The sequence below is a fragment of the Dipodomys ordii genome, unplaced genomic scaffold (genome assembly GCF_000151885.1).
Source record: "Dipodomys ordii isolate 6190 unplaced genomic scaffold, Dord_2.0 Scaffold112, whole genome shotgun sequence".
Taxonomy (NCBI): Eukaryota; Metazoa; Chordata; class Mammalia; order Rodentia; family Heteromyidae; genus Dipodomys; species Dipodomys ordii.
In genome coordinates, this window is record NW_012267328.1 from 1937635 (window position 1) to 1949744 (window position 12110).

At 58.1% G+C, this 12110-nt stretch overlaps 1 protein-coding gene across 5 annotated transcripts in view; it reads right to left on the minus strand.

The window, feature by feature from the left end:
* Tenm2 (teneurin transmembrane protein 2) overlaps nucleotides 1–12110 on the minus strand; it is a 625307-nt gene that overhangs the window by 48623 nt on the left and 564574 nt on the right. For all 5 annotated transcript variants that reach the window (XM_013028659.1, XM_013028658.1, XM_013028657.1 and 2 more), the window contains one exon: nucleotides 3180–3326. In XM_013028659.1, coding sequence (XP_012884113.1) covers nucleotides 3180–3326 — 147 coding nt within the window. The remainder of the gene's footprint in view (nucleotides 1–3179; nucleotides 3327–12110) is intronic.

The following is a 12110-nucleotide window of genomic DNA, read 5'->3' on the forward strand; positions in this document are numbered from 1 at the left end:
TGGCCGGGGACGCGGGGCTTACAGTCAAGAGCGGAGAGTGTCCTGTGCTGCTGCTGTGTGCTGTCTCTGCGTGATCTCTTCGGAACCCACGGAGCGGGAGGAGGGCGGGGCTTGGGCACATCCCTGAGTGGGTGACTGGGGGCAGGCTCAGCTGAGAAGGACGGGCGTAGCCTGCTCTGTCTCCCCCCTCATTCCCAGGGATGGACGGGACGTGGCATCGCTCAGCCTTCCGTGCTGGCTTGAAATGGGCCGTGAGTGGAGAGGGCACAGGTGGGTGGGTCCCGTGTCCACAAGGGCCTAGGGAGGAGCAAGGACACTCCCCCAAGCCGGGACATGCCTGCAGGGGAGATCCGAACCCTTCCCCCCACACCCCTCCCTGGCAGGGAGGGACTGACGCTCACGGCGTGTCGGGGAGCCGTCCCTCCCGCAGGGCTGTGACGGCTGCGGCTCCGCTCTTCTCACCCGTCTGGGTCACCCGAGCCTGGCCGGGGGACTTGGGAGTAAGGCGGTGACCGGTGGATGTAGGACCAGTCCTCGGGGTGATCTCGGCTGCGAGCCGAGTGTCTGGGCTTAAGTTCCAGACTGACAGAGGCTGCACAGGGCGTGTTGTCTGCATTTGCATTCATCGCTGTTCTGAGATATTCTGGAGGTGGGCAGGGGGGAGAGTGCGTGCGTGCCAGTCAGTGGGTAGAGCACTTGTCTAGCCCCGACAATGCACACACACATACACACACACACAGGTGTGTGTGCACACACCTGCATGCACGTGTGGGAATCATACCAAAGATTCTTCTTAATCCGGAGTGTTTCTAGACGGAAACCCATGCATGAGATGTCTAACAAGCGCATTTCTCACCGTTGCTCTTGGATTGCATTCATGTTTTTATTTTTTGGCCTGGATGCTTTCCTGAGGTCATTCCAGCTTTCATTTTTCTTTTTTTTTTTGTCAGTCGTGGGGCTTGAACTCTGAGCCTGGGTGCTGTCCCTCAGCTCTTCGGCTCAAAGCGAGCGCTCTACCATTTGAGCTACAGCGCCACTTCCAGTTTTCTGGTGGTTACTTGGAGATAAGAGTCTCACGGACTTTCCTGCCCGGGCTGGCTTTGAACTGTGCTCCTCAGATCTCAGCCTCCTGAACAGCTAGGATGACAGGCGTGAGCCGCCGGCGCCCGGCTTCCTGTCAACTTTCAAAACCCACACAGCAAGTCCCTCTCGAAGACTGCGGCCCTTTGAGCCCCCCCCCCACTGGGACTTGGCACTCCACCCGGCTCCCCCAGAACAGGGGGCTCGATTTTGCCTGGAGAGCGTGGGGGTGGGGGTGGCGTGTGCAGGGGCGGGCAGCCCCTGGGTATCCGGAGCCCTCGGGGAGAGGAAGAGCTCTGAGCATGCAGCAGCGGTTTGCTGTCCTGTCTGCTGCTGATGTGCAGGGCAGCGGTGGGGGGGAAGGGGGGGAGGCGGGGCGGGGGATTGCAGTTCAGCTTTGGGAGCAGAAGCCGATCTGCGTTCAGTCCGGTCTCCGGGGAGGCAGGAGGCTCACCAGCCTCAGTCACCGCATTCTGACTCTCTGGAAAACGAGGCCCTTCTGCCTTCACACCTCTCCTGGTTATAGACGAATGGAAGACGCGTCTGTGCTGGCTCTTTTGGGAAGGGGAATGCACGCAGGAGAGCTGGGGATGGAGTCTAGCAGCCGTTTTGGTTGCCAGCTCCTCTGTGTGGGTATGCCTGGTTATTATTCGTGGATAGAGACGATTCTAGATTATCCCCGTATAAAGGCGATTCTAGATTATCCCCGTATAAAGGCGATCCTAGATTACAGAAATGGCACAACACTCACCGAGAGCACAAGGAACAACCAAAGCATCACGTCTCCTATTCACATCCCTCATCCACTGAGTTACACCCTATCAAGACACCAGGAAGTGACGCGGGTGGGGGGGACGAGGTCAGGGCTGACTTTGCCCAGGGTTGCTGATTCTTGCAGGGACCGACACCCCGCAGGGCGGCGCATCCCACTGGACACCAACCCACCGGACTTCTGGCTTCTGCCCTGCGACATCCTGACTGGCGGCGGGTGGCTGCGGAGGGGGTGTGTGCACGCAGCGCTGCTGCTGTGTGGGGCGTTGTGTTTGATCACAAGGTCTGAGGGCCAATGCGAATCCCATGTGGCCTAGAACCTCAGGCGGGGCTCCTGGGAAAGACCTAGGTGAACTCAGCTCCCGGGGTGAGAGCGGGGGGGGGGTGCAGAATGACCCGCACGTGGGGCTGCGGTGCAATTGCTGGACAGCAGTGTGTGTGTGGGGTGCTCTGCACCCACCCGGCTCGATGATACACCAACCACCCGGCACAGCTACATCCCAGCAACAGGACGGCGGAACATAAAAGGCGTCCGTGGTTCAGAGAAGGTTGAGCCACGTTCTCCACATGCTAAGCTGTGACACCCCAACTCACCCCGAAATGGAAATTTCCAAACTCGTCGGGATCCACACATCAAATATACACAGCTTTTGTGAAAAAAAAAAGAAAGTCAACCATCCCCCATAAAAATAAAGACTTCATAAAAAAAGAACCCCCCAGGTTTCCCAGGCCAGGAAATCTTCCAACATCGTTATTTCCACCAACCATGAAACCACCACCACCACCACCACCACTACCACCATAAAAAACCATCAGAAATTGAATTTGGCCCACGGGCTGTTTCGCCCACCACAGACCGGAACTCTCCCCGTCCCGGTGGAGCCCGCCATGCTGGAGTTCAGTCCTGATTGGGAAAGAGCTGGAATAACTGGGTAAGGTTAGGGAAACGCTTTCCAGGCTGGGGCCTGTCCCCCCCGCCGAGGGCTGCGAGGATGAACGGCCGCCTGGCACGTGGCGTCGCACCCCCCGCCATCACTGCAGCCACCGGAACGGGGCTCCCCGGCAGACGCTGACACCACCGCGAAGCCTGCCACGGCGGCGCGGTGACTCCAGGCGAGCACCCGAGCCGGCCCAGTGCGCACCGACCGGACCGCTCAGGATCCCGTCCCCTACCGTGGCTGGAAGGAAAGGTTAGGACATTTGACAGGCGCTGCGGGGAGGTCGTGGAGGAGAAAAGCGATCGGTGAGTTAGGAAAAAGCACCTGACCGGCCCTGGGCTGTCCGGGTTGGGGACGGACGGACGGATGGGAGGACGCTGGCGGGCTCACCTCCCTCGTTGTCCTTGTTATCGGCGCACGCCGTCTCCATGGCGACGTTGCATCCCGGCCCTCTCCAGCCCATCTGGCAGACGCACTGCCAGCTGTTCTGACCCAGTGTGCATCTTCCATTACCGTTGCACAAGTCCGGGCAGCCATCTGGTTGGAGAAACGGAGAGAATGAGGAGGAGGGACGTGAGAAAGAGGCGCCGAGGAAGAGGGGGAGCCATGCAGAGGGGGGGTAGAAAGGCCGAGGAGGGCAGCCACTGGGCCAGCCTCGCAGCGCGCCCCATGCCTGCCATCCGGAGAGTCGGGGTGGAGTGGGGGCGGGGCAGGCCGCACTGGGGCCGCCTAGCAGCAGCAGGGGGGGGGAGAAGGGGGGGACTCGTACCTGCCATCCAGAAAGTCAGGGGCGGGGGGGGGCGGGGTGAGCAGGCCACACATGCAATACAGAGGGGGTGTGCGGATGCAGGGCGGGGTCTCCCCGTGAGAACTGACCTGGCTGCAGGGTTAGAGCAATCTTGCCAAAGTGGGGAGTTCAAGGCCTATCCCAGACAGTACCAGTGCTGAGTTGCAAACTGGGCTAACTAGCCTGTGATTTACAGATAGTAGCCCTCTCAGTAAGAGCCCTTCCTTCCTTCCTTCCTTCCTTCCTTCCTTCCTTCCTTCCTTCCTTCCTGCCTTCCTTCCTTCTGCAGAAAAGAGAACTCCCTCCATACCCAGGGCAGGGGTGAAAGGCCTCTTCTATACGATCCTCATGAGTTTCTCATCATGGCTAAGAGCTGGATGGCTCTTCTGGGACTATTTTCATATTTCTGTAGCTTTCAGGCTTAAGGGCACTTGTAAAAGTTGGCTGCATTCTCACTCACCCCAGCTGTGGCAGATTTAAGCCTTGTGCAGGATTCAGAGACTGTGAATTGGGCAGGTGCTGTATGCTATAGAGGGGGTGGGGGGGTAGGCTGGGGAAAGGGGGGGGAGACCATATGTGGACGGGTAATTCTTATCTTGTGGCGTTCTTTTCTTTCATTCGTCCCCTCCCTCCCCTTTAGTGTGTGTGAAATCTGCCGTCCCTACGTCCCTCGGCCCGAGCCTGGTCCTTCAGAGTCTGAGTGAGGAGAGAAGAGAGAGGGGGATGGAAGACATCGGGCTAGCCGGGCCTCTGTTGCCCTCTATGGGGCAGAGCGGGAAGGGTATGACCGCGGAGACGCAGGCACACTCCTAAAACACACTAGCTGGCATGCAGCACTCCTAGAGGCTTATCTATTTTTCTGTTCAGCTAGCAGCTTTACCGAGGCGAAAATCTACATGCCAGAAAGTTTGCCTTTTTACATGTACAAGGTAAGGATGTCTGGTAAATGAGGAGTCACGTGACGTACGCCTTTCCTCCCCCTGCACTTAAGTTCACTCCAGCGGCCAGGGCTTTACGGGTCCCGAGTGAGCACGCAGCTACCTCGACCAGCCTCTGATCCCGTCTCTCCCTCTGCCACCAGCTCCGTGTCTAGAGCTGTCTAAAACCACCCACAGGCAGGGCGGTGGCAGCGCGGGGTGGGGGGTGCCATGACCCTGGGCAGCTGTTACAAATCTTCCTCGAATCTAGAACCCCGCAGCTCTCCGAGCCTCTCCCTGGCAGGCAGAGGCCTTCACCAAGAGCGGCCTTGGTCCATCTTCCCTCCACCGAGCTCATCTGGGACCGCAGCGGGGAGGAGCTGCGGGACTCCTCAGGAGGAGGAAGGCCCGAGGGCCTGGAGCTGACGTTTACTCCTTGAAGACTTGTGTTTGGATTTTGGTGTACAAGGATGCATGTGTGTGTGTGTGTGTGTGTGTGTGTGTACACGTGTGTGTGTGTGTGTGTGTGTGTAAGACCCTGAGATGTTTAGAGGGGAAACTGAGGCACTGATAGTGGGAATCTGTTCTCTTTTGTGGCCCAGACCTGCATTCTGTCCAGCACAAAGCTCTTGTGCGCGCGCACACACACACACACACACACACACACACATTGGCCCCCACAGCCCACCCAGATCCTCCTGTCCAGACTCTTCCTCTGGGAGGAGATGGGGGCCCTGCCTGGACAGACCAGTGTCTTTCAAGACGGCTCTCGGGAACAGGTCCCCCCCGACCCCCCTACTTCAGAGACAGGCCACGGACATTTCCACAAGGAGAACATGGCAGGAAAAGCCCAAGGAACGTCGGACGTGGTCTCAAGAGGTAGGAGACGGCTCTGCTTTACCATTTCCACCAGTGGAATTTGTGGGACAGGATGGCAGTGGGTACAGGGACAGGGCTACGACCGTGGTCTCTGCTCGGGTGCCTTGCTAGTTAGTGCTTTTCAGCTCCCAGGTCTGGCTAAAATCACGTCTCTCCAGATTCTTCACTGTGTAGAGACCCACATCCACCGCAGCAAATTCAAATCTGCATGTCAGCCCGAGATACACACCTGAATACGAGATGCACGTTCCTAGACCCAAGGAGGCCTTCCTCCCCTCCTTCCTTTCTCCTTTCTCTCTCTCCCCCCTCCCCTTTTCCTCCAGCCAACCGAAGGGAGATAAACAGACCGCCGGGGCGAGTCTCCTTCACATCACACGAGGACAAAAACAGAACAGTGGGAAGCTAGCCGATCTCAGAGAAGTTTCGGGGCAGCTGGGAATTAATGGACAGGACTTTGCTTTCAGCTTGAAGAGGAAGAAAGCATCACCGGTGGGCGCGTGGCGTTGCTAGGCAACCCTACCCTAGCGCCCCCCCCCCAAGTTCATTTCTGCTGGCGGCTTTCGGAGAAGGTGATTCTTTGTGTTTGTAAAGTGCAAAGCCAGCGTCTGCTTCAGGAAAAACAAAACGTGGGAAGTAATTAGTCTGGAGGGCAAATGAGTATCAGGTGGCGGCTTTCCTCCAGAGGGGATACAAAAACCCCTGGCGGGGTGGGGCGCTTTGGCGCTCCCCGAGTCAGACAGCCAGGAGACCTGCCGCACGGAGTTTTCCGAATTTCAGGCTGTCTCTCCGGGTTGTGACAATGTATGGAAGGCCCAGCCCAGTGGTTCCTTGTGTGGGACTCTGTAAAGAGCTGGTTACTGGGGAACACTTCGGATTGTATGACTTCCCTGGCTGGTCTTGGGTGCGCACAGAGGTGTCTGGCTGAATGGAAAACACACAGTAAGGCTCTCTGTGGTCCGGGCGCAGTCTTAACCTCATTCTTCCCACCGTCACCCCACTTGATCTCACCAATCGAGTCCAGCGGCGCCAGCGGTACATTGGCCTGGCTTTGTCATCTTGCCACGCACACCCAGCCCGATGCTGAACTACGCCCCCAAGCCCCGTCCAGGTGAACACCCCCTCCTCCCGCAGGCTGTGATTTCTTATCAGACCCACTGCCCGAGACAGAAGCCTTCCATGAAGCCTCCCCTCCCAGCCCCTCTCAGCTCGGCTATCTCCTCCTGAGCTATCTCCTCCTGAGGAGTCTGCTGCAGCGGGGGTACGGCTTGGGTACACCCACAGGTTCACTGTTGGGAGCTCGGGCCTCAGGTCGGGCTGGGAGATGGAGCTGTGGCACTCCAGTCTCTTGATGGGAGAGACCACTGGGAAACTCTGGTGGAAAGAAAGGCTGGTGGAAAGCTCCCCCGGGCCCCCCAGCCCCAAGTAGGGTGAAAGCAGCCCATCTTGGAGGCAGAGTGTTCTGGGCTGGGACCCTCTCGCTTGGCTGTGTGGGTCTGGGCTGGCTCATGCACCTCTCTGAGTCTGTCTGTACGCCGCCCCCTGTACAGTTTACCAATGACTCTCAGGAGCCGTCTCTGCCAGCGGGACTCCCGCCTCAAGGCAGGTCAAGATTTTTGTCCCTTTGGCTCATTAAGATATTCTCAAGGTCAAGGTCGGCAGAGGCGGCGGGCACACCACACACACCCAGTCAACAGAGCGCAGCAGCGCGTGGCCGCCGCTCAGCGGAGAGGGCGATGCTGGTGCTGACGGCGTTGGTGGAAGTTGACTGGTTATCAATGGTGGGCAGCTCTCTCTCTGTCTCTCCCTGGGATGTGGCCCAAAAGGACAAGACAATTCTCTTCTCTTCACTCCGGGTCTGGGAAGACAACCATACTTAAAAAGGTGGGAGTTTCGGAGCATGTTTTCTCTCCTAGGCAGAAGCTGGAGTTAAACTACACCAGGACACGGTCAGTGTCCAGGCGCGCACACACAGAGCCCCCGGAGGAGCCGCCTGGGGGAGAAACACAAGGGCACGGAAAGGAATATTTTCCCCCCTTTGCTGTTGTTTTTGATTTTTGTCTCGTAAGTCCATTTATCTGTCTTAGGGGGAGGTTGGGGGGGCACAGAAATGGAGGGGCAGGAGGTGAACCGATGGAGCAGGGGTACTCACTGCACACTATGTGGAAAATGAGCAGCTGCAACTTGTGGGCGGGGACGGGAGGGGGGAACTGGGAGGAGAGCAGGGGGGGTGGAGGGAAGGGGAGGGGGACGGCATTGTCCAAAACGAAAGGTACTCTTTACCTGACTTAGGGAACCGTAACCCCTCTGTACATCATCTTTCTAATAACGATAAAAAATAATTTTAAAAAGCGGTTATTGTTTCACAGGTGGTACTTGGTTACATTTTAGCCCCCCCCCATTCCCCCGAGAGCTGCCAGAGGAAAACAACAACAATAACAACAACAACAACAGCAGCATCGGGCCACGCCACGGGTTTGGCTGGGTGGGAAGGAGGCCCACGGAAACTATGGGGACCCCGGGACGGGAGGCGCGGAGACCGGTGGAGCCCCCTTCTGGGGGAGAGTCGCGCTCATCTGTGACGGTTTGCTTTTCCTGAGACAGAACCACTGGAAGGCGCCTAAGCTGGCCTCTCACCCTGGATCTCTCTTCCTCAGCCTCCTGAGGGCTGGGATTAGAGATGCCAGGCTCCCTGGCTGTGGATTGGGGCGGGGGCGGAGGGGGGCGGGGAACCCATCCCTTCCCCTCCCCCATGACGGCGGGCACGTGGCGGATCTGGGAGGGGGGCGGGCTGCGCGGCGCGGGACTTACAGGTAGGTGCACCGAGGGGAGGCTTAATAACGGTCCTCTCTCTAACGAAACAGCAGTGTGGATGTTTAGATGATTCATCGGAGGCTTCCAGACTCTCTGGGGGAAGGGAGGGGGAGGAAACCTGTCACTAAATCGACCAGGCTGGCAGCCCAGGAAGCCACTGGCCCGGCAGAGCAACCGGGCTGTCACACTGGCTTGAAAGGAAAACGCCACGTCTAGGCACGCGTCCGCAAGGACACACTGCCGGGACCCGGGTCTCCCTCGGCTGCGCTTGCTTGGCCCGGGGAGGCACAGGGAAGTCTCTCTGGTTCCCACAGCACCTGTGGGAAGGAGGCCCAGGAGGTCCAAGGACACCGGCTGGCTGGCGGGCACGGGATGGGGGTGGGGAGGAGGGCGCAGGGGGTGGGGCCCCGCCGCCCGCCCCTCCCCAGCAGAGCCTCCGCCAGGCCAGACGAATTCAGACCCAGCTGTCGGCGGCACGCATGCACATCTGGATTCTGCGAGATCGTCTCCGTCTGCCGCAGGCTCAGCAGGAGAAGACGCATGGACTTCTAAAGAAGTGTTTCAGGCTCTTATTTTCTCGAACCGGAGGCGGGAAGTTCCACGCAGGAACGGGGAGGGAAAGACCTCGCGTCCCTGCCTCGGTGAATTCAAAGCCGGCACGTGGCTGCCCCTCCGGGCGCCGCCGTGGCTTCTCTTCCTGGAACACCAGCCATCTGCTCCACTCTCCCCATCAAAGGCGCACCCCGGGGGGCTACTCGTGGGGGCTGGACTCAGGGCCACCGTGCTGGAAGAGCAATGCCCACCTGTGTGTAGGCCCTGCAGACGCGTCTCTTGGATTTTCCCCCTTGAGATTTTTGTCTGCAGCACCTGCAGGGTCCTGGAGCCCGTGAGAAATGCAGGGTCCTGGGCTGCGTCCCCACACCCACGGGTCCGCACCTCTCATCCCGCAAGGTCTGTGAGGACCCCCCAGGGGGTCGCCGAGTCCCCAAGTTCTATCCAGTCCTGTTCAGCTCTTTCTCTCCTGACATTTCTGTTCCCTGACCTTGCCACACCAGCCTGCTAGGCTTTGGGCTCTCTGTTAATTTCTCTCTCTCTCTCTGCAATGCCCAGGAACCCATAAGGGATATCTTTCCTGACTCCCAGCTCAGGAAGACCCCAACTTCACAGCACCACTCCTCTCCATGAGGTACCTACATTGATTCCAACTTATCCGTGGTTTAAAAGCGATGCTTCCCAACCCAGGCTGCACATACTTGGGGGCATGCCTCCCTCGGGAAACCTTTCCCCCAAAAGGCTGCATCTCAACACCTGGAACCTGCATCTTTCTTCTTCTCTCTCTCCCCTAGCCTCCGCCTCTCTCCCCCCCCCCCTTTGGGGCATCCAACCCAGCCAGAGCTTCGATTATGCTGAGCATATTCTCCAGCATGGAGTGAGACTCCCCCCGGCTTCTTTTTCCTTGGGGGCGTCCTACACACAGCTGGGGTGCGGGGCGAGGCCCTTTGTCTTGGGGTGCTCTGAGCCCCGAGTCTCAGCCTGGTTGTTCATGGTTGTAGTCCCTATGTTCACCCACGGACTTTGTTGGAGGACTCTGTGAACACCCTCAGCAGAGATTCTCAGCAGCTCTACTCTGACCTTGATGGAGCAGCGGGGAGAAGGGAATGCATCCTGGGGGTCACCCCTGCCTGCAGCCCGGAAAGCTCGAGAATGTCCCCAGCAGGAAAAGCAGCTGGGCAGCAGGCAGCATGGGTGGCGGCAAGCGGATGGGTGGAAGGGGGCTGGATCTTCCTGCCGGGTAAGAAGCAGACCGCAGCGCCCACGGGAAAGTCGTCGCCCCACGCCCCTGGGCAGAGGAGAAGACGGGACGCACACGTCAGAGCGTGACAAGAGGCAGGAGGAGCCCGGGGTGGCAGCCCCCAGAAGCCCCGTGGCTTTGTTTGGGTCTGGGCGGATCATCGAGTCCGCACCCTCAGCCGTCTGCCTTCCTGTGGCTGTGCAGCGAATTACGAATATGGTACGGAGGGAGACAGAGGCGGGTCGTGAGGTTGAGTTCTCATTTGTTATTTTTTTAACTATCTAATTTCTACACATACACAGACACATGCTCGAACACACACACACACACACACACACACACACACACTCCCAAATTGTAGCACAGCCATGCCCAGGAGGCACAAAGCGTGACTGATTTTTTTTTTCCCAATAAGGACCGATACCCCTTGTCCACGGAGCGCTCCGCATCTCTAACCACGCCCCGGCGTCCACCTCGCGCCGCGCTTCCTCGCACACAGCCCTCTGCCTTTGCCTCGGCGCCCGTCCTGCTTTCTCTCACCGCCAGGCCTGGCAGCCCACATCCTCTTCCAGTTCCGCCCCACCTCCCGGTTAGAAAGGCCCTGCGATCTGTCTTGATTTAAAGACGCCGGGGTTTTATGTGGCTCTGGGAAGTGTGTCTTAGCTCTTTCCGGAGCTCCAGTAAGAGGGGTGATGTATGGCTGTGCGTGTCTGTGTGATGGATGGTGCGCACAAGGGCTCGGAGCGCGTAGAGGTCACCCCGGGTGTCCTGAATAAAACGGCTCAGATCCAAAAATACCTTGCACGAGGACTCTGACTGCTCACGAAGGCAGTGACATTGCTCGCTGCTGGCGACATTGAGGGGCTTTCCGTACAAAGTCACCTCCCCCCAAAAAAAGAGGCAATTCCAAGACGAGACGGGGGTTGTTTTGGCTTCTTGGCCGTCCCTCTGTGTCGCAGGAACGGGCTAAGTAAGGGGTGAGGCTGGACGGTCTCGATGCTAGTTTCTGAAAGGATTTCAAAGTTCAGGGAAGCAGGCCCTAGTGTGGAGCAAATGACACGTCCGTGCAAAAATATGCTACGGTGTGCAATGCCGTGGTGGAGAATTTAAATGCACCAAAGTCAAGAGACTCCAAGTGATGGCTCCCACAGCCACTATAACTCAGCTCTCTGGTGAATATAAAATTAACTTTATTGCAAAACATGCTGTTCAATTTACGCCTTAATCTAGTCATGGCAGAGTTACAGTTGCTGTGAGAACGCTCACTCTGAATTGTTTTGAATAATTAATTTAATGAAAAGTTGGTGGAAATGTGAACTCTGAGAGAAAGTCAATGGCGATGCGGGCGGGCGGGCCGGGAGTCAGCCCCGAGAGCGGAGATGACCTGGTGCGGACTCTGGCCCAGGAGGCGTGCTTTGGCGATGGGGTGTGGGTAAGAAATCTCCACCAAGCAAGCCGCACTCTGGCAGGCGATGGTGACTTTCCCAGCAGGCGCGGCTGGCTGATTTCATGGCTGGCCTCAGGAGAGGGACAAAGCGGGCACTGGCAACAGTGCCAGGGTCCCCGGGGCTCTGCTTGATCTGCCCAAACTTGTGGCCCACCCTCCGCCTTGCGGGTCTGAAGCCATCCACCCGTGGCTCGCTCTCTTCCGGCCAGCTTCCTCTCGGTGGGGACCACTCACTGCTGCGGGTGTGGCTCGGGGAGCGGCGCCAGGCTTGCTAAGGGTCTGGGGAGGAACTCAGGAGCAGGGAAGAAGACAGAGGGCCAAGTCCAGGCCCCCTGTCCTGCCTGTCTGGTTCTTTCGGCCCAAACGGATCAGGTGTACAGCCAGGCAGCGAGCCGAGCGGGGACAGAGACACAGGGCTTGCCCAGTGTGTGATCTCTGATGAGGCTGAGACGCTTGATCTTCTACAAGTCAGCAGGTCTAGCATCTTCTCCAGTAGCTTAGTGCCACTCAACGTTTTTTTATTCTGTCTCCCAGGATTGTTTTTGTTTCCCCTAGAACTTTCCTCCCCATTGTGAAATGTTCAAACCCACTGGTAGGTTGACTGTATCGTACCTATGTGCATAGCCGTGTACGCGTTACGTGGATGTGTCTTATGTGTTTTGCGCCTCTTCTAGGACCATTGTCCTGG